This window comes from Phyllostomus hastatus, unplaced genomic scaffold (assembly GCF_019186645.2).
Source record: "Phyllostomus hastatus isolate PE091 unplaced genomic scaffold, TTU_PhHast_1.1 phas_contig_198, whole genome shotgun sequence".
Lineage (NCBI taxonomy): Eukaryota > Metazoa > Chordata > Mammalia > Chiroptera > Phyllostomidae > Phyllostomus > Phyllostomus hastatus.
The window spans coordinates 564,697-591,810 of record NW_025333715.1 but is presented as its reverse complement, the minus strand read 5'-3'; the positions used below and the strand labels follow the sequence as shown (position 1 = coordinate 591,810).

The window sequence follows — 27,114 nt, the reverse complement described above, 5'->3', positions numbered from 1 at the left end:
CACGGTCCGCACCCTGCCTCCCTCCCCCCAGACTGGTGCCCTCGACCCCCCGCCGCTGCCTGGCCTGTGGGCCCGTGTGGTGTTCACCCGTGGCCACAGTGCAGGGGTGGGGGTGATGGCGGGCTCCATGCGGGCAGTGCGGTCACTGCCACACCAGGTGACTCCCTGGGCACCACCTCCTGGGAGCGAGGAGGCCCCTGGGGCCTGAGAGGGACCCTGGCGGGCCCGCTCCACGGCCACCCTGCCAGGCGACCCGCCTGCTCCTGGAATGTGGCATTGCAGAACCGGGGGTGATCGGCAGGGGGCAGGGGGCCAACCGTGTGACTTTCAGGGGGCAAAGCATGGCGGGCATGGGCCCCTCCCCTCCCGGGACCCTGACTTGTGTCTGATCCCTGGGGGCCCCAGGCCTTCCCAGTGTCCACAGAGAACTGTCCCCACCCACTCCTCGGAGACCCCCGTCCTGTGTAGGTTTGAGGATTGAACACCCCAGCCGGAGCCCAAGGAGTCCGCAGGGGCTCCCTCATCCCAGGCCTCCCTAGTCTGCACGGCCCGCCGATGGCTGAGGCCGCAGACACCCCGCTGCAGTGGCATCTGAGGGTCGGTCCCTTGCTCAGCACCAGGTTGGAAGGAGACGCAGGGGCAGCAAGAGCCTGGGCCAGCAGAGCAGGACTTTTGTTGGATAAAAGAGTGAGCAGACCTGGATGGCTGGTGTGGCTCAGTGGACCGAGTGCCGGCCTGAGAACCGAAGGGTCACCAGTTCGATTCTCAGTCAGGGCACATGCCTGGGTTGTGGGCCAGGTCCCCAGGGTGGGGTTTCTCTCCGTCCCTCCCCCGTGTCTCTAAGGTAAACAAAGTGTGGGGCGTGGGTTGGGGGGGTGCAGGCACTGGGCCGGGGCAGGGGCTCCGTAAGAAGCAGCACAGTCAGAGTTGCATGGTTTCGCTAAAATAGCTCTGTATACAGGGTTCCTCATCTACGTGCAGGTGTCCAAGGAGACGCGCCAGGGCTGGGGCTGCGGGTCCAGGTCCCGAGGTCCGCGGGTGGCGAGGAGGCCGTGCCTGGCGGTGGTGCAGGAGCAGCCGTGCTGGCAGGGCTGGACGGACGGCAGCAGCCGGGGGCACTAGACGCGGCGCGGGCGGGCCCCTTCGCAGCCCTGGGGGGGAGAGAGAGGCCCTGAGCCCTTGCCCACCTGCCCAGGCCCCAGGCCCCAGGCCCCAGGCCCCAGGCCCCAGGCCCGGAGGCCGAGCACCAGCCCCCAGACTCTGCTTCTCATCCTTGAAGTCACGCCCGCAACCCCAGGCCAGGCCCAGGGGCCCACTGGGACACCTGCCTCCCGCCCCCCATCCCCAGGGCCACTCTCGTCCCCTGCAAGGACCTGGGTGCAAGTCCACTCCCAGCTGGCTCCCAGGCCCACCTGGCCCCGCACAGACTCCAGCCCTCGGGAAACCTGGCCTCCGCTCAAGTCAGGTGTAGTTCCCAGGAGCCTCGTGTCTCCGGGGTGAAGGCGGTGGGTTTGGGGACGTCCTCCTTGCCCTGCTCCTCTGTCCTCCTGCCCCTGCCCGCCCCCATCAGAGGCAGTGGGTGGTCCCAACCAGGTGGGGCCGGGGCAGCAGCGAGGCAGACGGGGGCTGGCCCCCCACAGGAAGCCCACAGCCCGTCGCCACCGTGAGCCGCCCGCCACAGCCAGCCTGGGTGCCACCCCCCGCCCCCCACCCAGGAGCAGGTCCCGCAGCGTCCACCCACCCAGGCCCCTGGGCTGTCCCCCGGCCTGTGTTCAGGAGGCCAGGGCAGAGGACTCTCCCACTGGTGCCCCCAAAGGGGCCCCCTTCTCTAGCTCTTCCTCTGGGCCTGGACCCACCCTGGCCCTCCTCCAGACTGGACATGCCCAGAAAGACCCTGGTCTTTCCACCTGGCCTGGCCGAGCCCGGAGCATCAGGGCCAGGGGCTCAGCACGGGCCGACGGAGCTTCTCCCGCCGGCAGCTGGGGTGCGCCGGCAGCGGGGGCCACCGTCCACCCTGCGGCGGGCTGAGCTCCGTGCCAGCCCGTCCAGGACCTTGCTGGGCAAGGGGGCTGTGGACGGCGGCAGTGTGGACGGGCAGCCCGGCAGAGGCTGTGACAGGCCCGGGTGGGCAGGCCGGCCCCTGTGCGGCCCCCGCCCCCACCCCTCGAGGGCGGACAGAAGCTGCTGCCTCTCACAGCCCCAGACGCCCAGGGCGGGGAGGCCAGCAGACAGCTGGGACCTGCGCCTCTCTGAGGGGCCGGGGCCTTGGCCCCACCCCCACAGGCCTCCGTGCCCCTCCCTGGAGCCTGGCCCCTGCCCTTGCTGTGGGCTGTCCCCCGGGGTCTCTGGCCCCCCTGAGCGCTGGCCCTGACGCCCCTCCCTTCAGGCCGCTCAAGGCCCCCGTGGGGGGCGGGAGGAACGGGACCCCAGGTGGCCGTGCCTCAGGAGCGCAGCAGGTGGGCCGGGACACCACGCCCCTCGGGCCACTCTTTCCCCACGCAGGGCTGAGTCACCCCTCCCTGTGGTGCCTCCGGGAGCCTATGCAAAGCAGCCCGCAGCTTCCTGGAGCCCGGAGCAGACGCTGCGCCCCAACCGGGAAACGGCCCTCCCCTCCCCGCCGGGCCCCCAGGGCACCCTGGGCCTTCAGGCGCACCGCGGAGGGGGCTGGGGCTGGGGCCCCGCACAGGGTGGGAGGCCGAGTTTGGGGGCAGCAGGCCCAGCAGCCGGGGGGGCAGCTCGGCCGGGCAGTTCTTTGCCCACCAATGCACCCCAGGGTGACACAGGATCCCCCACGGGGTTGGAAGGGTCAAGGCCAGGTCAGCTCCGTGTAAAGAACGGGACTGGGCTGGACATGCTTCCGCGTGTGAGGGGAGCAGTGCCTGCCAGCGGCGAGCGCCCAGCACCCGCGGGTGCCCGAGGGGCATGGGCAGAGCCCAGAGCCCCGGGGGGGGGGTAGGGGCCCCCAGGGGGCAGCACCAGGGGGCACAGTGTGCCCAGGAGCTGGTGCCCTTCCGTGCAGACCGATCCCTCCCCTTCTGGGGGAACCGCCAAACACGGGCATAAATATGAAAAGAGTCTTCTTCGAAGCAACACAGCGCCCGCAAAGGAGCAAGGAGTGACCTGCCTCCACAGTGGGGACGCCCCAGGTGCTTCCTTCTGAGTCCGCCAGCCAGGGGGTCCGGGGCTCGGGCACTCCCGGGCCCCGGCGGCCTGTGGGGGCAGACCACCACCACCGCAGGGAGGGCAGAGACGCCCACCGCTCTGCGAAGCAGTAACCCTGAAGGGCCACACCTGCCCCTGCGTGGGGGGCCGCGGGAGGGACCCCGGTGGGGAGCGGTGCCGGGGAAACCCCAGAGGACACAGCCCCAGCCGGCACCCAGGTTCCCCCAACAGAGTCTTATCCCGGGGCTGCGGGGTGGGGGGCCATGTGTCTGCTCTGGACGTAAATGACACCGGGCACCTTCCTCCAGGCCGGGGGGGCCGGGACCTGCCTTCCGGGGGGCACGCAAAGCATCCCCACGACCCGCCACTGACGGGGAGACGAGCGGCTCCTGAGAACGCGAGAGGACGCGCCGGCAGACCCGGCGCCCGGTCAGGGCTGAGGCCGGTCCCCGCCATCGACCGCCAGGCGCGGCTGGGCCTGCACGCGGCGCGGCTTCCGTCTGTCAGAGATCACGGGCCAGGGGGGCGAAGGAGAGGGTGGGGGGGCCCAAACGGCTCTGCCGAGGAGAGCTTCCAACACAGCGGAACGACCGTAACTGAGATTGACGTTTCGGCACACGGATCGGTGTCCCGGCGTCTGGCGCAGCGAGGACGGCCCGGAGGCGGCCCGGGACCAGCGGCCGGAGACCCGGGGACAGGCGCTCGCCCCGCTGAGCCCCGAAGCCGGCGGGGTGGTGGTGAGGGGGAAGCTGCCGGCAGAGCAGGAAGGACTGGGAGTTTCTCATCGCCGGCTAACGGCTCCGTGTGCAGAGGGCAGGGCTCTGCAGACCGCCGCCGGGAGAAGCGGCACGCCACACCCCAGGCCCGCAGGCCGGAAAGCCGGCGGCTCCCAGGCGGACGGACGGACGGCCAGGAGCAGCAGCCGAGAGGCCAGACAGGGGCCGGTGAGCCCGGGGTCCAAGACGAGGGGCCTCGGCCCCACTCCTCCCCGGAGAATCTGTCCCTTCCAGAAGCAAGCGTGAAAAGGACCTTTGTCCATCCAAAGCTCCTCCGGGTGTGGCACCCCCGGGCCCTCCCCAGGGGGCGTCCTCCGGAGCACATCTTCGGCAGGAGGCCCGTGGTCCCACTGGGGGGGGGGGTGCACAGGGCGGGGGAGGGCAGAGCTGCCCAACACGACGCAGCCAGACAGCCAGGCAGACAGACAGACAGCCAGACAGGCAAGCACAGCCCAGAAACCGGACAGCACAGCGCTGTGGTGACGGTGCCGCCGAGGGAGGGGGACTCGGCACCCCCTGAGCGTCACGCGGGGTCCGTGGAGCGCCCACCGACGAGCCCGACTCCCACCCCACGCGCCGTGGTGATTCCCGGCCGGGTTCGGGCGTGCACGTGAACTGTCGCCCGGCACCCAGAGCGTGCAGGCGCGCTGAGGAGAAACAACTGAAGGGACCGTTTCTTAGGGCCGAGGCGACGACTCCTCAGACAGGACACAAAGTGCGAATCCTAAAAGGGGAAACCGGTGCAGAGGCGCGTGGAATGAGGCGTCCGCGGGCAGCGAAAGGCGCTGGTCGGAGAGTGAAAGGGAAATCACCGCAGGGTGAGACACGCCCCACGGGTGCATCCCACCCCAGGGTGGGGCCCAGAGATGCCGCGAGTCCACGGGACGGGCCAGCGGAAACGCTTGCCCAAATACAAAAACGGTGCTTTGCAGGGGCACGGGCCACAGAGTGTCCCGCTGTGCGCTGTGAGAGAGAGAGACGTTTGCCGAGGATACGAGACACAGGACACATCGCACGCAGGATGGTGACGCCTCAGTCCCCCGCGAGGCAGGCGTCTCGGGACCTCACACGGTTCTCCCAGCCACCCTCCGCTGCCCCGTCGTGTTTTCCTGAATCTCACCGATGGTCTGAATCTCTTCCCCTGCAAAGGTGACTCAAGTTTGGGGAGAAGCCAGAAGTCGCATGGTGCCAAACCTGGGCTGTAGCGGGGCTGAGTCACCTGGGAGGTTTGATGTTTCCCCAAAAGCTCTGCACGAGACGTGGTGCATGAGCGGACGCGTTGTTGAGACAAGGCTGCCAGCCACCGGCTGCCCACAGCCGCGGCCTTCTGGATCATCCAAATAATTTCTGTGGAGGAATGTTCAAGCTTAACACAAAATCTGACGCAGGTCCGTTGCTCTGCTCGCTCAGTCCTTTTGAGTGTGACGGCCCCACAGTGCACACGTGCTCACTGAGCAGCCTCCGCTGCCCTGCTGACCAGCCCAGTGAGGTCATCACTGGTCACACGGGCGCATTCCAGCCCTCGCTCCTCGGCTGCCCGGCGGCACCGATGTCGTGCAAACTGTTCTCCTTGCATTAACAGTGGCTGCACTTCTCCTGGACAGACCTCGCGTGCGCGAGCGGACCGGGAACACGGAGACTCACCGAAGTCCGTGAGTCATCAGGGAAACGCACCAGGAAGCCGCCATGCAAATGCCCCGCTCCCCTGCGGGAAGGGGTGGACGGCCTGGGGTTGGCAGCGGGCGCGCCCGGGCCCTGCGGCGGGAAGTCGCTGAGGGAAAGGGTGGGGAGTGTCTCCCAGGGCCGAGTGAGTGGCCCGGCGGGCAGCCCTGCGGTTGGAGAACGGAGTGACGTGTTCGCCACATTCCGGAACACTCACCACAGCACTGACTGTGCCCGTCTGACCGAGAAACAGTCTGACTCTATCCACGGCAGGACGAAACATAGATGTGGTGGAGGATGAGTGATAACCACACGCGAGGCAGCGAACGGGGCCCCGAGCCAGACCAGCGGTCAAGCCGAGTCGGGGTCCTTCCGGGGCGCAAGGGTGGGCTCACCCCGAAACCGTGGTCGACATTATCCACACTGTAATGGGACGCGGGGCGGACGATTTAACAGGATAAAGCTGACGATAACCTCAGAGGTGAATGACGTTCTTGAGAAAGTTCACCCCGCGAGCACCACGTGAGCTCGCGGCGAGGACGAAAGACCAGGCTCCCGCGCGCTGGGGTGTCCGCCTGCACACCTGTGGCGACGGCCCGCAGCCCTGTCCCCGCGAGGAGGGAGCGTTTGCTCCAGAGCCCGGAAGCCCCCACGGGCCCAGCCTCGCCCAGGCGCTCTGGCCAGAACTGCAGGGCGCAACAGAGGCACTGGCGGCAGCCTGTCCCTGCACACGGGGACAGCAGGACGGCCCTGGGGGTGGGGGTGGCCTGACCCCGACATGGGGGCCTTGTGAGGGGGCGACCTGGACTCGGGGGGAGCCATGCATGAACCCGGAGAGCGGAGCGACCCGTCCGCGAGCCCAGGGACGCCGGCCATCGCCAGCGGCCACCGGAAGCTGGAGGGGACCAGCAGGACTGCTCCCCAGGGCGCGCAGCCCGGCCTGCGGCCCCGTAGAGAGTCCGCCTCTGTCCTTGAAGCCGCCTTGTCTGCGGTGCTCCACACGGCGGCTAAGGCGTCCAGTTACGTCGACGCTGTGGGCGGCCAACCACTCTGCAATTTGCTCCTGGGCAGACGTCTGTACAAAGCTGCACAGTGTACACGGACGAGGAGGCACTTTTTCAAAACAGCGAAAAATACCCAGATTTCCAGAGGTGAGCTGATGCGCAGCGGGCTGCCAGGCCTTGGTGACAGAGAGCAGACCAGACCAGAGCTGTCCCCGCAGCCCTGGGGCTCAGGGGGAAGCTCTGGGGGGTGGGGGGGATGGGGGGAGGCACGGCACACACTCGCTGCTGGAGCCAGCACAGCCCGGGGGCTCGTGACCACCTGGCGGCAGACAGGCCGCCACAGACACCCAGGCGGTTAGAGAGCTGCTGGGGTCGGGGCCAGAGGGAGGGGAGAGGCCGGCCCCCCAGCAGGGGAGCTGCCGTGCATCTGGGGCGGTGAGTGCCGTGGGCGGGGCGGGCGGGGCGTGGGCACTGCCTGGGTATTTCCGTGGCACACGCCCCCTGGGCCACCGCTGTGGGCCGGGCCCCATGGGACTCGGCAGGGCGCCCACCCAGCCCAGCCACCCCGCCGGCACGCACTCCGAGCCCAGGCCCAGTGCGGGTCCCAGGCCCCACGTGGTCGGCTCCTCCAGGGAACCGAACGCAGGAGCCCAGAGATGTTCAAACCTCGACCTCAGTCCCCTCCATCTGCACCGCACCCCACGAGACAGCGAGACAAAGGCTGTCACCCACGGGTCCTGTGGAGGGGAGCCGGGTGCCCGGCCAGCTCCTGAAACCGACGTGACAGAACCCCACTCTCCCACCAGCCTGGCCGGGCCCGGGGAGACGCAGGCCCTGCTCGGAGCTCAGGCCGGCGCCCCATCGAGACCGGCCCCGGAGCCCGGGCACGCGGAGCAGGCAGCGTGGGGCAGGAGGCCCGAGCAGGCAGGCGCAGGCACCCGCGGCACGGACACAGAGCCCCCGACGGCGGCCACGCTTGGAAGCACAGCGGGCAGTGGGTGCACGGGCGCCACGTTCGCGCCTGAGGGTTGCTCGGACCGGAAGACCGGCTCTGGGGCCACGCTGTCTGAGTGCCAACATGACACCCGGGAGCTGTGTCCTCCCACCCGGCCGGCTTGGGGAGCGGGCCGACTGGCAGCCAGGGGCAGGGGCCCGGGCGGGGAGCCGGCAGGTACCTTTCTGTCTCTGAGGCTGCAGGGCTGCGGGAGGGCCGTGCGCGGGGGTCCGGGCACCCGCTCCGACAGGGCCGAAGGGCACCTCACTTTCACCGGCTGAATGTCCAAGAGCGGCGACAAGAAGTGAGGGTTGGGAATGGGCGGCATCGGCTTCTTGGCTTTCCGAACGCCGATGCCCTCCACGCAGAGGTCGGACCCGTGGACCTGCGGCAGGTCCACCGCAGGCTGCCGGGGGGGAGGGCGGGGGGCGAGGTCAGGGGTGCTGAGCTGCCCCTCACCAGGGCCCAGGGCCCCCCTTCCTGGATCTGCCGGTTGGTCAGGTATAAGGCCTCAGAGAAGCATCGACCACATTCTCCATGGCTGGGCTGCCCAGCCACAGAGCCGGAGGCCAGAGACCAGGGCATGCAGGGGGACCTTTGAAGGGGGACATGTCTTTCCCCAAGGACACAGAGGAGGTCACGGTAGTTCCCGACAGGAACGGCCTGGAAGGACCGGAGCCCACGGGCATCTCTCCAGCCCGACGCCCTCCCCCCGCCCACCGCTGGGCTTGTGTGTGAGACGGCCCCAGGAGCAGCCCCCAGCCCATGGAGCGCCCCCTGGAGGCAGGAGTCTCGGCTGCCCCGCTGCCCGCCCGGGCTGGCCGCACCTGTCTCCACAGCAGCTCGAAGTTGCCGATGTCGCAGTTGCGGTCGCCCTTCCGGTCCACGACCACCTTGATGGTGTCCTCCTGCACCTGCGCGCACAGCCGGGCGGTGACCGGCGTGGAGGCGTGCATCGTGGGGCTGGAGTTGATCTCGATCAGCCAGGGCCGGAAGTCGCGCCCCAGGACGAAGTCGGCGCCGTAGAGCTCGAAGCTGCCCTTGCGCGGCTCCACGTGGTCCTGCGCCACCTTCATGGTGTGGGTGACGGCCCGCTTCATGGACGGGTAGATGACGCTGCCCCACACGGACCCGCGGCCCTTCTTCTGCAGGTACTCGCGGAACGTGGTGCTGGTCCACATGTTGTGGTGCGGCAGCAGGGGGCTGCGGCCCTTGTCGTTCGGCAGGTGCCTCTGGACGGAGTTGTTGCAGAGGTGCACGGCGCTGCGGGGCGAGGCCGCGGTCATGAGCGCGCCTCGGGCCCCGCCCCCCGCCGGGCCCCACCTTAGGCCCCGCCCCCAGCCCAGCCCACAGCCCAGCTTTGCCTCGGGCCCCGCCCCTGGCCCCGCCCCCGGCCCCGCCCCCGGCCCCCCGGGCAGGAGACCTCCGTCAGCTCCCCGTCCTGCCCCGGGGGTGCCCGAGAGACCGCGCCAGGGCCAGGTCCGAAGCCCACCAGCACAGGGCCACCACCTAGGGGTCCCCAGCGAGTGACAAGGTCCGCAGCCTCAGTCTCCCCGCTGTGCGGAGCGGCAGAGCCGGGCCCTTGAAGAGCTGGCCGAGAGGAAAAGAGTCGCTGAGGCTCCCAGGGACCTCGTCCGGGCTCTGGCCCGGTCCCGAGCGACACACACAGAACCACCGCCCCGGGGACACGCCGAAGCACCCCAGGTGCTCCGGGGCGGCCCCAGCCGCGCGTCTGGGGGTGTCCATCGAGTCTGGGTGTGGATACCGCCCCGAGATTAAGTTTCACTTCCCTCGGACACAACAGGGAAAGGAAACCACCGAACGTCGGAGAGTTACATCGCACCCGAGCACATTGTGCTGCGGCCGCGGGCGGGCGGGGCTCTTGCTGCCCCGCGGGGTCGCGCTTGTTCACGAGTCCAGGGACTCCCCCCGCTCCAGCCAGCCTGGGGTGGGGGCCGGGCTCCCAGGTGGAGCAGTGGGGCTTAGGGATGGGAGGGGGCGCTCCCGGAACGCTCTGAAGACAGACGGTTCGTGGGAGTGCAGAGCGCGGGCGTCGAGGGGCAGCAGGCCTGCGCCCCTCCCCTGGGAGGGAGGTCCCACGGGCGCCGGACCTCGGCGCCCCGTGCACCCCCTGGTGGCGGCAGTGGCAGACACGGCCGGGGCGCCCCGCCCCCGCCCGCAGCCCCCGCCTGCAGCCCCCGCCCGCAGCCCCCGCCGGAGGCGCACCGACCCGTCCAGGTTGTCCAGGGAGAAGCGCCGCGTGGAGAACCGCAGGTAGCTCTCCTTGTAGAACCAGATGGTCAGGGGGTTCCAGTCGGTGACCAGGAACCACTGCCGGATGTCGAACTTGGTGTCGTAGATGAGCAGCGGGGTCTCGATGTACTTCTGCACCACCCACCTGTTGTCCTTGGCGGGCAGGTGGTCCGCCGCCACCAGCTCCAGGACGTCCTCCACGCGGTCCATGCACACGATGTCTGCGGGAGGCCGGCGCTCAGCCCCGGGGCCCCGCGGGCACCCTGGGGGGGAGGGGTGCGCGAGGGCGGGGAAGGCTGGGACCCGGGGCCAGGCCGCAGTCAGCGCAGCCCCAGCGCTCCGGGCAGGGTTAACCAGCAACGCCCAGAACAAGGGCCGGAAGGTCAGCCCAGCTGAGACGCCCAGACCCAGGGCTGTGGGGCGCCGGCACGTCCTGAGCCGCCACGGACCCCGGCGTCCAGCCCCCTCCGCGCCCACGGCAGGCCGTCCCGGTGGGCTGTCCCCGCAGGCCCCAGCCCGGGACGCGGCGGGCACCTCGGGACCCACCTCGGCCCCGGGACTTGGCCGCGGGCTTGACGATCCAGATGTTGCGGAGCCCGTCGATCTCGGTCTGCGGGCTCACGGCCGAGATCCTGTTCAGCAGGGCCTGGCACCGCGACAGGTGGCTTCTGGGGTCCGAGATGACAGCGTCGCCGCTGGAACCCAGAGTGCAGGACGCGCGTGAGCTTCCGGGGCGGCTCTCGGGCTCCCCGGGCGGCAGGGCCGGCCGGCCGGTCCCCTGGAGCCTCAGGCCACCAGGGGCGCCGGGAACCTGACCTTGACCTTGACCTTGCAGGGCCCCTCCGGGCTGGGTGCTGGGGACCCCGGGCACCCACGTGCGGGCCTGGGCCGCACGTGCATCCCAGCAGCGCCGTGCTTGGCCAAGTAAAGGCCGCAGGGAGACAAAGGTGGGGTCCCTGTGTGGGGCCCCGGGTTGGCGTGGCCCTCGCAGGCCCCTGTGCCCGGTGGCGGGTGGCACCTAGGACAGCGTCTCCCCTGTGGGGCGTCCTGATGGGACAGCCGACCCGCCCATGCTGGCCGCACGGCATCCTGCACCCAGACGGACGCCCTCCCTGTGCAGCCCCACCCCCCCATGAGGGACAGACCCTCCCCCTCCCCGCCCCGCCCCCCGTGCCCTCACTGGATGAGGGAGTAGTACTGCCGGGTCAGCTCCTGCCACTCCTCCTCCGTCAGGCCCTGGGCCGCGTCCTCAGAGACGTCGATGTCTTCGTGCTCCAGCTGCCCCAGGTACGCCTGGCACACGCGGCACGCCGTGTCCACCAGCTGCCCCGACAGGCCCGTGGGCCCCGGGTCGTCCGCTGCGGCACCTGGAACCCAAGCGCAGGCGCCGGCTGTGGCCCCACTGGCCCTTGGGCCGCCTGGCCTCCCGGGCGACCTTCTGTGGGTGGCGCCCCGGATGCCACACCCATCTGGGCAGGTGCCCCCCTCCCTCAGAGCCCACGGTGGCGGCCTTGTGAGCGGGCGGTGGACAGGCTGGGGTCCGGGCGCACAGCGGGACGTCACTGGGCGGTAAAGGGAAGCGAGCTCGGGCCGTGGGGAGATGTGGGGGAAGCTAAAGCGCCCGTTTCCGAGGGAGAGCAGCCCCCACTGTGGGAGTCCAGCCCCGCGACACTCTGCAAAGGGCCGACCCGCGGGGACGGTGACAGAGCTGTGGTCGCCGGGGGCTGGGGGGGAAGGGAGAAGGACGCCCTGGCAGAGCACAGGGTTTCGGGGCGGTGAGACTCCTCCGGGGGACTCTGCATCGAGGGACTCGTGGCATTGCACAGGTGTCCCAGCCCACGGGACGCACAGCCCCGAGGGAGCCTGACGCACACTGTGGACTCCCGGTGACGGTGACGTGCCCACACAAGTGCAGCAGTCATCGCCCACGTCCCCTCTGCGGGGGACGCTGATGGGGGGGACCAGGCATGTGAGCTCACGGTGGGGGGTGAGGGTCGGCACCCTGACCTCACTGTCGCTCGCTGCGAACCTAAAACTGCTTCTGCGACACAGACAACAACCCCCAGAACCTTCTCTGGGTTTTCAGGCCCGAAACCACGGAGAACCAGCCCCTTCCGTGGGACCGCCGGGGCACAGCTGCAGCCCCTTGGCCACTGTCCCCCCAGTGTGCCAGTCCGGCCTCGGCCGCGCTCACCTTTCTGGCTGCTGGGGTCACTGTCGCCGGCTGCCGCCGCCGCCGCCGCCCCCGCCGCCCTCCTGCTCTGGGCCTTGCCCCTGAAGCAGTGCTGCTGGCTGACCACCCACTTGAGGATGCTGGAGGCCGCCGTGCGCCGGAAGTCATCTGGAAAGGCACCGAGGCCTCGCCCCCTCTGCCCATGCTGGGGACCAGGGGCCTCAGCCAGCACCCGCCCTCCCGGCCCAGATGTCCCATCGCCCACCTCACAGCCCTCGCCCCCACCGCCCACTCCCACGCCTCTGTGGGGGAGGGTTCAAACCCACCCAGCGACCAGCCCACGGACGGAACCCATGCACAGCTCCTGCCCCCTGGACCGGAGGGTTCCTCCTGGACCGCAGCCCCGCGGCACCACCGGGACCCGGCCCTCCCAGGCCCTCCCGGACCTCCCTGTGCTTGCGGCCTCCACGGGACCCAGTGCTGCCAGTGCCAGCTGCCGGGGCTCTCAGCGCCCACCCGGCACAGAAGGCAGCTCTGGGGGCCGCACACCTGTGAGCGCGCCCAGAGTGAGCCCGTGCCTCAAGCCTGTCCCCCCCTGCCCCCTCAGACTCTACCCTGTGCCCACCTCAGACTCCGGCACCTGCCCCCTCACCGGCTCCCTTCGCGCCTCAGCGCAGGCCACCCCCCGACATCCCGACATCCGCCCCCCAGCGGCTGCTGTCACTCTGGAAGCATCTAGAGCCTGAGTTCCCCTCGCTGCCCCCCGCAACCCCAGGGCCCCTCACCCCCAGCCCCCTCCCTCATTCAGAACAGATGCCCCTGAGCTCACACAACACTGCCTGCCCCTCTGTCCCGGGGCCCCAGACACACAGCCCGAACCCAGCCAGCTCCTGGCCCCCTCCCCTCCCAGCCTGTCCAGGCCCCTGGCCGCAGGCCACCACCGCCCTTGTCACCTCCAGCGACCCCCCCCCGCCCCGCTGGTCCTTTGCTCTCTGGGGCCCGGGTGGGGTGAAGGCACGGGGCAGGGGTGCCGGGCAGATGCCCCATCCCCAGAGCCTCCGGGTCGGGTGCTGAGGAACACGGGTCGCCCTTCCGCAGACCGGCCCCGCCTGCCCTGACCGCCTTCTCTCTCCTGTGGCCGGTCAGTGGGTCGACTGGCAACCCTCCCTCTGCCCCAGACCAGAGCCTGTGGTCCCCAGCCTGCCCAGGATGCCCAGACCGAGCCCCAGCCCCAGCCCTGTGCCCCGCCAGGCCCGCCTCTCCAGACCGCAGCCACCCAGCCTCCGCCGGTCTCCCCCTTCCCCTGCCCTCGCTGCCCGCAGAAGTTTCTGGACAGCCCTCACCACACGTATGGACCTGAGCCCCCAGGTCTTGGGAGGGGACCGGCCCGTTTACCTTCACCCCGGCCCCAGCCCCAGCCCCAGCCCCCAGCCAAGGCCTGCCCCACCTCCCTCCCAAGGCCCGTGCCGCGTGTCGGCGGGCAGGCGGCCCGGCGGCCCCGTGGGTCTCCTGGGCACAGGCCAGCTACGCACCCAGGAACTCTTGCTTCTCGCTGTCCGAGCAGAGGCCGTAGCAGCGCGGGAAGAAGGTTTCGGGGTTGTCCTGGACGTACCACGGCAGGTTCCTCATGTTCAGACACAGCCCGATCTCCAGACACAGCGGAGAGCAGAGTCAGGCCTGCCTGCTGCCCGGGGCCCCGGGGACTGGCCTCTCCTCCCCCGCCAGCCCCACCCGGCCCCTGGCCAGCTGCCCCAGTGGCCCAGCGACGCCCCCATGTGCTGGCCGGGGGGCCTTGGGCTCTTCCTCGGGTCCACGGCAGGCGTGGCAGGGGCTGGTGGCTATCCGAGGGCACCCAGGGTGGTGGGTGCTGCGCCCCTTCCCAGGGGCCTGAACCGTGCCCCGGCTTGGACCCAGGAGGGGTGGGGAGCAAGCTGGAGGGGCTGCCACGCAGCTGCCCACCCACCACTCTGGCCCTGTGGGCGTGACCTATGGTTACAGAGGCTTGGGGGGCAGCCCCGCATCCAGGGTCCGTCTCCCCGCCCCCGTTTGAGCTCACTGCTGACCCCTCCAGGCACAGGGGTCCTTGCAGAGAGCCCGGCCCGACTGCGGCACCCGCAGGCATCGTCCCCACTGCAGAGCGCACCGTGGCCCAAGGCCTTGTGAGGACACAAGGGGGGGGGTGCCTAGACCCCCCGCTGGGAGCCGTGGGGGGGGGGGCAGTGTTGGGCCTCGTCCCTGACCCCCTCCTGTCTGCTGAAGGGACAGTCCCCTGGTTGCCAGGAAACCCTCTGTTAAACCTCCCCAGTGGGTCCGCGCAGGCCCCGAACCTGAGCCCTCGGATAAATGAGGGGCAGCCCCCTCCAGGAGGTGCTGTGGGGCTGGGAGGTGGGGGAGTCGGGAAGCCCCCGTCACTGTCCCTGTGGCTGGAAGTCACCGTGGGGGCAGGTGAGGGTGGCCCACCCCTCCTCGGGACCAGAGCCCCCAGGACCCAGAGCCAGGGTCCAGCCCTGTGTCACACTTGGCCTGGACACTTCGCAGGCACGCATCACTGTGGCCGAGGGGTCTCCCAGGCACGTAGTGAGGGACACTCGGGGCCCTGGGTGCGGCCTCTGAGGGGCAGCGGGAGGAGCCCCGGGATGGGGTCCCCCCCCCGCACGGCAGCCCCCACGGCGCCGCCCCTGCCCCCACCTTGGTGGTGAAGGACGCCGTCTTCCCGTAGTGGTTCAGCGCCTGGTCGCCGCTCAGGCTGTGGTAGTCGACGGCATCCTTCTTGATCGTCCAGAGGAAGTAGGGCGTCTCGTTTCTCACCAACCTGGACTGGCAGGAGAACCCTCATCAGGACCAGCACCCCGGGCCGCGGCCTCGCCTACCCACCACCACGGTGGACGTCAGGGACGGCCCCGGGAGCAGAGGCGACGAGAGTGTGAGCGACAGCACCTGGCTGCCCACCGTGTGTCTCCCGTCGCCCTGCCGCCCGACCGCCGGAGGCCCACGCCCGTGCGTGGCCGGGGGCAGCATGACCACGGGCTCCCGCTCTCAAAGACTGAGCTCTGCGGGGGCGGGGGTCCGGCCCCGGCTGCCGGGGCCCCAAGGGGGGTGGGGACACAGTGTGCTGTCCAAGTGGCCGGCCTGCGGGAGCCTGTGGGGGCTCAGAGGGGGTGCGTGCATGCAGGCGGGAAACTCGGACGCCTCCTGACCTGGGTGCCCCTCCTCCCTGGACCCGCGAGGCTGAGGGGCTGCGGAGGGGCCCAGCCGGGGTTCCCGCGCTTGGAGTCTACAAACGATGGCACGTGTTCGGTCAAACAGTCTCACCGAGAAGCACGAGGAAAACGAAAACCTTCTCCAAAACCCCACCGTCAGAGATGCCCCCCGACCTTGGCAAAGACCCCTGGGGTCCTTCTCTGCAGGCCCCGCGCCCACACTGGGGCCCCGGGGAGCCAGCGCAGCATCCTGGACTCATCCCGAGGCCTCCCCGAGGGCAGGCTCAGTGCAGGGGTGTGACGCTTTGTGGGGGGGGGGACCCGCGGGCCGAGGTGCTGGGCGCCGGGGCGGGAAGCCGCGTCCAGGACAGAGCTGCCTGGACCCGGGGCCCCGAGCCCCAGCCTGAACTGCACGCGGATGCCACTCGGCGTCACCCAGGGTCACCGTCACAGGCACAAATCAACAGTGTGCGTCGGCCCGCTCCGGCCCTCGCCCGTTCCCCGGCTTCTCGTCTTGGGGGACCTGCGGGCTCCTCGCCCCTTCTGGGCACCCCAGCTTTTGTTTTCATTTATGTATTTATTTTTATTTTACCCACTTTATTTTTAAAATATATTTTATTGATTATGCTATTACACTTGTCCCATTTCCCCCCCTTTATTCCCCTCCGCCCTGCACTCCCTCCCACCTGCACCCCCCCCTTTAGTTCACGTCCGTGGGTCGTATGTGTAAGTTCTTCGGCTTCTCCGTTTCCTACACCGTCCCCCTCCCCTAACCTCCCCCTATTTATCTTCTACCTAGCATCTATGCTACTTATTCTCTGTGCCTTTCCCCCTCCCACTCCCCACTGATAACCCTCCAGGTGATCTCCATTTCTGTGGTTCTGTTCCTGTTCTAGTTATTGGCTTAATTCTTTTTTTTTTAGGTTTGGTTGTTGATAGTTGTGAGTTGGCTGTCTTTTTACTGTTCATATTTTTATCTTATTTTTCTTAGATAAGTCCCTTTAACATTTCAGAAAATAAGGGCTTGGTGATGATGAACTCCTTGAACTTGACCTTATCTGAGAAGCACTTTATCTGCCCTTCCATGCTAAATGAAAGCTTTGCTGGATAGAGCAATCTTGGATGTAGGTCCTTGCCTTTCATGACTTGGAGTACTTCTTTCCAGCCCCTTCTTGCCTGCAAGGTCTCTTTTGAGAACTCAGCTGACAGTCTGATGGGAACTCCATTGCAGGTGACTGTCTCCTTATCTCTTGCTGCTTTTAAGATCCTCTCCTTATCTTTAATCTTGGGTAATGTAATGATGAGGTATGTGCCTTGGTGTGTTCCTCCTGGGGTCCAGCTTCTTTGGGGCTCTCTGAGCTTCCTGGACTTCCTGGGAGTCTGTTTCCTTTGCCAGATTGGGGAAGTTCTCCTTTATTATTTGTTCAAACAAGTTTTCAATTTCTTGCTCTTCCTTTTCTCCTTCTGGCCCCACTATGATTCAGATGTTGGAACATTTAAAGTTGTCCTGGAGGTTCCTAAGTCTCTCCTCATTTTTTTGAATTCTTGTTTCTTCATTCTGTTCTGATTGAATGTTTCTTTCTTCCTTCTGGTCCACACCATCGATTTGAGTCCCGGTGTCCTTCCCGTCACTGTTGGTTCCCTGTGCATTTTCCTTTGTTTCACTTTTCATGGCCTTCAGTTTTCCATCTAATTTGTGACCAAATTCAACCAATTCTGTGACCATCCTGATCACCAGTGTTTTGAACTCTGCATCTGATGGGTTGGCTATCTCTTCATCACTTAGTTGTATTTCTTTCTGGAGCTTTGATCTTTCTTTCATTTGGGCCATATATATTTTTTTTGTCTCCTGCGCCTGTTATGTGGTGAGGGGCGGAGCCTTAGGTGCTCACCAGGGCGGGGCAACCCAGTCCCTGGGTGGTGACACCGGGCGTCACAGCTTTTAAACCACACGAGAAAGTGCCCCAGCCCCTGGCTCGTCTTTTTCACCCTTTCTCGGTGTCTTTGAGGGACAGGCCCTCCTCAAAGTAATGGAGCCGAGTGTGCTGCGTTTCCTCCCCGGGGACCGTGCCCCCCGGAGTCACGGAGGGACGCTGCACCCTTCGCGGTGGTCTGCGCGGTTCCTGTGGGAGGGCGCCGCGGGTCTGCACGTCCGCTCTCGGCCGTCACTGCAGGCTGCACCCCCCGACCCTCCGGTCACGAGGCTGGGCCCCTTTGGGCTCGGCTCTGTCTGGGGGTCAGGGCGCAGCCCACAGCGCACCGTCTTCGCCGCCGCGGCCCCACGAGAGGGAGGCACGCTCTCCTGCCTGCTCCTCACACTGGCACACATATGTGCACACATGCACACGCACTCGCACACACGCGTGTGTGTCCCGCAGCCTGCCGCCCAGGCTGTCTGATCCCCGGCCCGGCTCTGCGGTGGCCACTCCAGAGGCCTGGCGCGACCCTGGCCCTGGCCTCCGCCCTGCCGGGCACAGTGGGCAGCGCGAGCTCACAGCTCGGCCCCGGCCCCCGGGACGTGCAGGGACCTACCATCATGTCGTGGATGTCGTCTGTCTCCCCCACGGCCACGTCCTGGTTCTCTTTGCCTTCAGTGCGTTTGCCTTCTGCAGACACACGCGGGAGACGTGCTCGAGTCACAGCCTGGACGTCTGCCCACGAGCACCCACTTCCGCGCCGCCGCCGCCCCCACCGTGGCCACACAGCACCAGGCTTCCCGGCAGCCCCGTCTGCAGGGGCCCTGGCGGGTCCCGAGGTGGAGCAGGGTCAGTCGGGCTCCGGCCCGTGGGTCCCAGTGGGGGATGGGGGGAGTGGTGTGGGCCTCGAGGACCGGCCAGAGCAGAGGGAGATGGTCAGGCAGGCACAGTGGGGACACTGAGCAGTGGCCAGCGCCAGGGCTGGAGGGCACTCGCCCAGCACCCAGATGCCTGGAGGAGAGCGTGGGGGGTGAGCTCAGGTGTGGGCAGTGGGGGCCTCGGCCCCCCGAGGGAGGCCCGAGTCACAGGGACTGCGGGGTCGGCACACAGCCGGGCCCTCAGAATGGACACATGGACACGGGACACGGAGGGACAGAGCCTTCGACACCTACCAGCGGCCGCCTCCGCTTCGCCACTGGCCGTGAGCCGGGGCAGCAGGTGCAACTTCTTCTCCACCCAGCCCTTCCTGCGCAGGGCGGCGCGGATCACGGGGTAGTGCCCGTAGATGCAGAAGATCTTCTTCTCCTCGAGTGAGACAGCGCATTTGCAGTGAGAGGACCGGAGAGCGTGTGAGCCCTTGCTGCGAGGGCGGCTCTCAGAGCCCCGGGGGGGTGGGGGGAGGTGTGCGGCACGGGGCACGCCCAGGGACCTCCCAGGACGCGGGGACCCAGCTGAGGGGGGGCATCTGCATCCTCAGGGGGCCCTGCACGCTCTCACCACCCCCTCCCACACACATGGGGGGCACCAACACCCAGAACCACAGTGCTCCTGAAACCCAGGCCGGACTGGTTCTGGTTCCGGGGTCTGAGGACAGGAGAGTGACGGTCGTGTGCAGCCCTGGGGCCCATGTGGCTGAGGACGCAGGCTAGACACACCTGGGCCGGGCCCCCAGGGGTGACAACTGTGGGGCACAGTCAGGACTCACTGCGAGCTCAGCAGTGAGCTTGGGACCTCACGGATTTGTGGGAGCAGGCAAGGGGGTTGGGAAGGAGGGGGATGTAGCTCAGACTCACAGGGGACCCTGAGTATTTGGCCTTGAATTAGTCAAACAGACAGACCATCCTGGGGGCGGCGCTGCACTTAATCAGGTGAACCCCTCAGACGAGGGTCGGGGGGCCCTGCAGCTGGAGACTCACAGCAGCGGGGCCCCTCTCCCCGTGGCTGGCTTCAAAGAGGGCGCCACGAATTCTGAGGCCGCGAGGAATGTGTTCTGCCCACTAGCAAGGGGCTGAGGCGGGGGTCCTCCCCCAGTCAAGCCTTCAGATGAGCCCCCCACCTGGCTGATGCTGGACTTCAGTCCTAAAAGGCCCTGCGCTGAGGGCCCGGCCTGGATCACTGACCACAGAAACTCTCAGGGAACAAATGGGGTTTAAGCAGCAGAGCTCATGGGGGGCTCATTACTCAGCACGGCCGCTGTGGGGGATCTGCACACCCACCCCCCACACGCCTGCCCCCTCAGACCCCGGGGGCCTGTGGCCAGAAGCTGTGGGTTCACATTCTGGCACCCGGGAAAAAGCTGGCTGGTCAGCGGAAGCCCCTTCTGCTCTGAAAATCTACCCAAAGCCCGTCGGAGCTGACTCTCAGCAGGGCCGCTGCCCGTGGGGGGGGGGGGGTGGAGGCTGGGCGCCCTGCAACCCCAGCCCTGCCTGGACGCAGCCAGAGCAGTCGCTTCAGAAAGATTGGCTGGTTCTACCAAGTCAGCCGCAGACCTCAGGGAGCAGACCTCAGGGAGTCACAGAAAGAAGGACGACAGGGGACACAGCTCTCGCGTTCCGGGGAGGGGAAGGAAGTGCAATCGTTGAAAGTGATCGGTCCGGAGGGAAATGAGGCCGATGGACAGGACAGACCCAGTGAGCCAAGGCAGACTCCCCCACCCCCGCCCCGCCAACGGCAGTGTAACTAGATAAACCCACTTCGAGCTGCAGCTACACAGTGAAGAGCGCCAGACTAGACTTTGTAAAAGCCACCTCCTTGTTATTACAAGAAGCAGCAAAAACACAGGCCCACAGATAGGTAGAAAAGGAAAGAGGCCAAATCTGAGACAAGACAGACTTTGGGACAAATTAACATCACTAAAGACAATTATTTCATAGTTTAAAGAGTCAATTCAGCAGAAAGATACATGGGTATGCACCCATTATTAACAGGGCAGTCAGCGAAAGGCAGTCAGAGTCGTCTACAGCGAAAATGAACAGAACTAAAGAACAGACAACTCTGCCCTGGCTGGTGTGGCCCAGCGGATTGAGCCCAGGCCTGCTTACCAAAGGACTACCGGTTCGATTCCCAGTCCCGGCACATGCTGGGTTGCACCCGGGTCCCCAGTAGGGGGCAGGGGGCGCGCGAGAGGGCACCACGCATCGAAGTTTGTCTCCCTCCCTTCCTCTCTCTCTAAATAAATACATAAAATCTCAAATCCACATTAAAACAGGGTATTGAACGTGTCTCTCTAAACAGAGCATGCAGACACAAAATTCCACGTGAGCACAGGAGCACAGACTGGAACATCGCAAACAGCGGACTCAGCCACGGCCGAGGAGACCGCGATCCGCACCGCCTCTCGCGAGAACTGGCGAAGCGCGGGCGCGTCCGAACCCTGCGGGAGAACGTTGGACAGACCGCGCCCTCGGCCGCCTGCAACCAGCCCAGAGATCAGTAACAAATAACCAGAAGTGTGCACGTTCCCAGCCGTACTTAGCAGCCCATGACCATCGGCAATCGCGCGGATATGAAACACTGTCAGCTGACGCCCCGCAGAGACCCTGCCCGCGCAGGCGCTTGCAGCGCCGCCGACGGCGGAGGGACCTCTGCATCGGAAACTTCGGGTGCTCGGGTTTGTCGCTGAGCTGCTGGGGGCGGGGCGGCACAGCTGGCACCGGGATTGGGGGGCCGCCCAGGGGCAGCCCTCCAGCGTGACGGACGCTCCTCCACCAGGACTGCGGTGGCTGCGGCCTGATGACACGTGCCACCCGAGGACAGGTGCAGGGCGAGCTGTGTGGCTCGGGTGGCTGGCGGGCTGCGCTTCAAGGGAAAGGACCGAGCACAGGTCTGCGCACTAGTGCGCTTTGCACTTGGCGGGTTCCTGTGGCCCCGGCCTCCGGAGCAAGGCCATGGACGTTCGGCCTGGGGTGTGGGGGCCACACAGGGGGGCCCATGAGTCACCAAGCCTGTCTCTGACGCAGAGCCTGTGGCTGAAAGTGAGCAAACGGCGGGACACGGGACAGATTTCCACGCCTTAGGGGCCGGCACGTTCCCAACATTGAGAGTGCCCCCATTTCCAACGTCTGGCTGAAATAAAAAGTAACTCTGGTGCCAGCCTGCACGTGGGGGCCCGCGGGGTGGGGCGGGGGGTGGGGGTGTCAGAGCCGGAGACTCACTCTCCTAATTCCAAAGTCAGTTTCCATTTGCGGAAAGTGCTCCTCCCCACCAAGCCCCAACGAGCATTTACCTTGATTGCCTTTTCTGTCAGTTGCTTCGCTATTTTGTATTTGTCTAATTTGAGGGAAGGAGACCAGTCTTGGAAAATTCCTCGTTTTAATTCTGCTAAAGAGAAAAGGGACATCAGAGAACAGACATGGAGGCAAACAGGTCATCCAGACACCAGGTGGAATCACAGAGGTCCGGCCCCTCCCACCTCCCGTGCCCAGCCCACCCACACCTGTGTCCGGGCTGTCCTCCATTCAGGGACTGATCCAGGGACCCCAGCCCAGAGCAGTAAGTGCAGCCCCACCTCTGCCCCCTACACCCCCTCCCACCCCTCCAGCCTCCAGCTCCCACTCCCGCGATCCCCTCCCCCCGCTCCCCCACAGCCCAGCCTCGGGGCACACTCTCTCCTCACAGGGTCCCCCACTGCTGTGCGGCCTCACCGTGAGCTCCCCTCAGCCCCAGCCTGGGCCAGCCCTCAAGACCAGCCCCCTCAATTCCTTCCTGGGACCCCAGCCACGAGACTCCCATCAACCCAGACTGAGTTTCACGGTAACCAACTTGAAAATTAAAATGGAGACCCTCCTCCCTGCACACTGCACACTCCTGCCACCGACCTCTCCACACCATCCTCGGGGCCCTGCCAGGCACACTCATGTGAATGCCACGCACACACAGGCTGGTCCCACGCCACTCCCGGGGCCTGGCCCCCGGCAGCACTGGACACCCAGGGTCAGCCCCTCCTCACGGCAGCCCCTCTTCCCTCCCTCCCTCCCCACCCTAACCATTGGGGTGCCCAGGCCAGACCCCCGATCTCCTGCTTGCTTGGTCCAACGGCCTGGAGCATCTCTTCCCACTCGGTGGCTTTAAATCCCCCCTCGGATGCCGCGGGAGGGTGCATCCCACCCAGAGCCCCGACCTCCTGCCGCCTCCTAGACCCACAGTCCCTGGCTGTCCATGGTCAATCTCAGGTGGGGCAGGCCAGCAGACCCGCCACCTACCTGCTCCTCCTGGGGCCCCCGAGCCCCGCATCCACACGGCCAACAGGCTCAGGCTCAACCCCCAAAGCACTGCCCTGTGAGGCAAGTGACCCATGACCCTGCCCGGCACCACGCACGGCCGTGAACCTGCAGTGGGGCTCGGGCCTGCGTGGGAGAGCCGGGCACACGGCTCGGGAAAACGCACTGCCCCCAGCTGGGGCCGGTGCCCAGAAAGCCCCGACCGTGGAGTGAAAACTGGCACACCGGGTTTGACTAAAGGGGTAATGTTCTGCTCTGTGAAGGAAACAAAAAGGTCACAGACTGGGGAAAACACTGACCACCCCACATCTGACAGCCTGACCCAGAGGGGCATGTGGCCATTCCGCTTGCACGACGTCTGAGTTGTAAACACTGACCTACTGTGCTCACAGACCTGGGGGGGGGGGGGCCGCAGGGCAGTGCAGGCTGTGTTTCTGGGAGAGAGAGACGAGCCAACAAAGTCGGGGCGGGTGGGGACGGAGATCTGAACGCGATGGACCCCAGACGTCACCAGCGCCACGGCCCCAGGCACGCTGACTCCAGGACCTGGGGCGCACTCACCAAAACTGAGCCCGGAGAAGATTCTGCCCCCCGATCCCATGCCACTGGGTTAGCGATCAGTAACAGGACCGAGCACCAGACGGAAAACCACCCCTCCCCAGCCGTGGCCGAGGAAGTGGCCGAGACGCAGAGCCACGAAAAAGGCTGCGAAAATGGCCGGGAAGCTGCGATTACAGAGCGGTTTTGAGTCGAGTTCGAGTTCATGACAAGACCATAAAGGCTAAAAACACAGCAGGGAGCAGCCCCCTCAAGACTTGAGAAAGGACACAGTAAATTCAAACCTCCAAAGTACAAGAAAATTAATAAAGAGGAGACATTAATGAAATATTTTCTAAAAATTCAATAAAGAGAATCAACCAAGCCAAACAGTTTAGCCTCGTGAAATCAATGGGCAGTTGGCGAAGCGGTGAGTGAGAAAGAGAAAAAGCAGGAGAAAGGAATAATCGGACAGGAAACCCTTCCTTAGATGTTTACAAACTAAGGGGATATTACGGACTTCATGGCAATAAACTAGAAATTTAGAAAAAAGGGACGGTTGCTGAGAACCAAGGACAACCAGAGACCAGCCCTGAGCGGACAAAACCGGTTCAATCAGCCATTCTAACAAAACTCCACTCGGCTTCTTTTTTCAGACTAACAACGGGGTTTGGGGCAGGCCGCCCAAAATGTGCCACTTTGACGTGTTGATTATTTGTGAGTTAAAGTTACTTAAGAAGAAGCCGGCCCTGGCTGGCATAGCTCAGTGGATTGAGCATGGGCTGCGAACCAAAGAATCGCAGGTTCGATTCCCAATCAGGGCACATGCCTGGGTTGCAGGGCACGGTCCCCAGCAACTGCACATTGATGTTTCTCTCTCTCTCTCTCTTTCTCCCTCCCTTCCCTCTCTAAAAAATAAATTTAAAAAATCTTAAAAAAAAAAAAAGCCGGTAGCAGGACACTCTGACCCCTCCCGGGACCCCCCCCCCTTGCTCTGCCCCAAGAGGACGCGGCGGGGATTCGGGGCTAAGAAGGTAAACAGAAATTTCCCTGAATGTTCAAACATTAAGCAGCTCACTTTTAAAATAAAAAAAAATGAACCAAAGCAATTTTTAAATGGTTTGAGCTAAATGATAATGAAAATACGACATGTCAAAGCATTATGGTACAGCTGAAACTGTGATTAGAGGGAAGTTTATAGACTTTAAATGAGTATATCAGAAAAGAAAGACTGAAAATTAGCTGCCATATCCAGGGTCTAGAAAGAGAACAAGCAAACAAAAAGGCAGAAAATACTGAAGAAAGAATTCAATGAGGTGAAAAACAAAGGTGCTCCAGAGAAAACAAACGGAACCGGGAGGAAGCTGGATCTCTGAAACACTTTTAAGTGGGTAAACCGCCCCACAGGCCGGTCAGGAGGAAGGAGGAAGCAGGAACCGCCAACACGAGGAGTGAGAGCGGGAGGCCACAGCCCTCGGCCCTCGGGATGGTAACAGGAAGGTCCACGCGCTGGGGAACCGACAGGACGCGGGAGACGGCGTCTTCCTGGAAAGACGCGGCCGATGAGCTGACCTCGGGGAGACAGGGACCCTGGACAGGCCCGTTTGTGGTCAGGAAATCCACAATCTAAAGGTTTCCCCGCCATGAGAACTCCAGGCCTAGATGGCACCGCAGGTCAATCCGTCCAAATATTTAAGGGGAAAGAACTGCCTTATAGAAACCCTTTCACTGAATAGGAAGAATGGACTCTCTTCAAATCTTTTCACGAAGCCGTGAATTTAATACCCACATCTGACAAGGATATTAACAAGAAAGGAATGGCACAGGCCAATCCCATCCGTAAAAACAGACTCAAACATCTCAAAAAACCTGTCAGTCAAATCCAGTGACATATGAAACAATACAGCATGACCCGTGGGGTTTGGCCCCGACTACAAAGTTGGTTTGATACTGGCCAATCCATCACCATAACCCACCACACTCACGGACTAGAGGGAAGAATGTGTTATCACGACAGACGCAGAAGAAAGTGTGTGATGAACCGCGACGGCTATTCATTAAAAACTGCCAATAAACCAGGAATAAAAGGGAACCTCCTTGAACGCTCCCAGCAACGTCACACCTCGCGGCGAAATGCCCAGCACTCAGCCCCCGAGCGTGGGAACGACAACGAAAGGGGTCCACCATCCCACCTGCATCTAGCACTGCGCCGGAAGAGCTAGCCAGTGCAACAACGCGGGAAAAAGAAATATAATGTATACAGACGGAAGAGATGCGCAGATGGTTGAGCAAGTAACACGTCTAAATGAATCTACACGCTATTATAATTAGTGAGTTCGTGGAAGTCACCAAATACCAAGTCAGAAAACAGAAATCAGTTGGATTCCCGTATACCAGGAACAATTAGAAAAGGAAACTCTAGAATGCCATCAAAAACGTCAAATACCTAGGAGTAAATCTAACGAAAGATGCTTCGTTACTGCACGCTGAACCGCAGGCCCCTGCGGACAAGAATTAACTGAATGTCCAGGGCCGGAGGACTCCACATTGTCACGATGTTCCTTCTTGCCCAGACCGAACTCTTCACGGTCAGTCCCGGCGGGATCTGTGTCTGTGCGTGTGTGTACATTCACAGTGTGACACTAACATTTACATGGCGATAGAAGTCCGAGAAGACCTAGACAGGTCTTGAAGAGCCAAGATCTTGAAGAGCGCAGGAGACGTTAGGACTTCTCGCCAGGCCCGGGCCTTACAACAGGCCGGCAGGTCCCTGAACACAACCAGAACGCAAACGCGCCTGCGCCGGACTTTCACCCAAACCACCCCGGCGGGCGCGGGGGAGCTCCCCGGGCGGCTAAGGGCGGGCGCGGGCGGTACTGACTGTTGTCCTCTCTCCAGTCTCCCTCCGGGGAGGCGGACAGCAGCCTCTTCCTTTCCCCCGGCTCCGTTCCAGCCTCTGGCAGCTCGCCCTTCTTCCCCCGGGCTCCGGGCCCTGCACGGAGAGCGTATCGGCGGTGGATCCAAGCCTGGGGCAGGGGCCTGCGCGGGGTTGGGGGGCTAGCGTGGGCCCGGAAGGCAGGTCTGGGGTTGGGGGGCAGGTCGGGGGTCCGAGGGCAGGTGCGGGGCTGGGGCGGGTCTAGGGCCGGGGCAGGTCTAGGCGGGTCCGCAGGTCCCAGGGTGTGGTCTGGAATCCCTGGGGCCGGAGGGGGCTGGAACTCTCCGGGCACCGCCGGCCAGAGGCTGCGAGGGCGGTGGGGCTGGGCGTGAAGTCCTGTCCGGGGTCCGCGGGCACCGGCCGTGTGGGGGAGGGGAGCCGCGCTCACCCAGGAGTGGCCCCAAGGATCGAACTGGGCTCCCGCCCCCAGCCGCGCCGCCGAGCGTCGTGAGGTTGCCCCGGGAGACAGGGGGCTGCTGCTCCGGGCTTTGTGCGGGTGGGGGTCGCCGGCGGTGGAGCTTGGAGCGCGCGGAGCGGCGGCCGGCGCGGGGCGTGGGGCTGCGCGGGCGCGCCGGGGGTGTCGGACGCGGGGCGCGGCTCCGGCTGCGGCGGGGGCGCTGGGCGCGCGCGGGGCCGAAGGACAGGGAGCCCCGGCGGGGCGCGAGGCTTCGGTCCGGGCTTCGGTCCGCAGTGCGGCGGGGGCTGGCGTGGGGGCGGGGGCTAGGGCGCCGGGACGCGCGCGCCATGGTATCCTCCCGGAAGAGGGTCCGCGAGTGGTCGCGCCGCCCCCGCCCCGGGTCACGCGGTCCCGCCCTAGTCCGCTGTTGGGGTCACACAGGCCCGCCCCGGCAGTCAGAGCTGCACCAAGTCATAAAGCCCCCGGGGTCATAACCGGCCCCCGCCCCCCAGGGGGCCAGCCCGGTTGCCTGGGCGGACTCCCCCCTGCGACCCTCACTCCCGGCGTCCCCCAGCTGGAGGTCCCTGGGCCCCCAGAGCCGGGCTTGGGGGTTGCACAGCCCCACCCCGGCCGTAGCCCTGAGGGCCGGGGAGAACACACTGCTGTTGCCTGGCTGGCTTGGGGCTTGGGGTGGCCAGGGCAGCTCCCTAGTCCCGCAGAGGAGCCCGGAGCAGCCTCAGCGTCCCCAGGTCACCCGAGGGCCGACGGGTTCCGTGTCACCAGGGTCCCTGCCACCAAGGCATCCCGCAGTCCTTCCCGAAGTTCGAATCCTTCTTGGTCCTTATCTCTCCTCTCCTGCATCTTTGCAAGAGGGGCGAGTTGGAAA

The 27,114-nt window shown here is 65.5% G+C and overlaps 1 protein-coding gene across 1 annotated transcript; it reads right to left on the bottom strand.

Moving 5' to 3' along the window:
• Positions 1-1,100: 1,100 nt before the first annotated feature.
• Positions 1,101-26,577, bottom strand: TTLL8 (tubulin tyrosine ligase like 8). Its single transcript, XM_045834753.1, has 14 exons — positions 26,220-26,577; positions 25,778-25,888; positions 21,366-21,457; positions 18,337-18,445; positions 17,757-17,854; positions 14,713-14,841; positions 13,557-13,671; positions 12,046-12,192; positions 11,032-11,218; positions 10,398-10,546; positions 9,829-10,072; positions 8,426-8,861; positions 7,780-8,004; positions 1,101-1,151 (listed from the first exon to the last, which is right to left on the bottom strand). Exons 1-14 carry the CDS (start codon positions 26,575-26,577, stop codon positions 1,119-1,121), a joined length of 2,433 nt encoding a protein of 810 aa, XP_045690709.1. The 3' UTR covers positions 1,101-1,118.
• Positions 26,578-27,114: the final 537 nt, after the last annotated feature.

Bases quoted from the DNA above. Each gene is read 5' to 3' on its own strand.
- TTLL8 (XM_045834753.1), bottom strand. From the start codon at position 26,577: ATGGCGCGCGCGTCCCGGCGCCCTAGCCCCCGCCCCCACGCCAGCCCC. The intron at 13,672-14,712 runs GTGGGGGCAGGG...CTGTGTCTGGAG, and splicing joins CGGCGTCCTTCACCACCAAG to ATCGGGCTGTGTCTGAACAT. The intron at 12,193-13,556 runs GTGCGTAGCTGG...GTGCCTTTCCAG, and splicing joins CGAGAAGCAAGAGTTCCTGG to ATGACTTCCGGCGCACGGCG.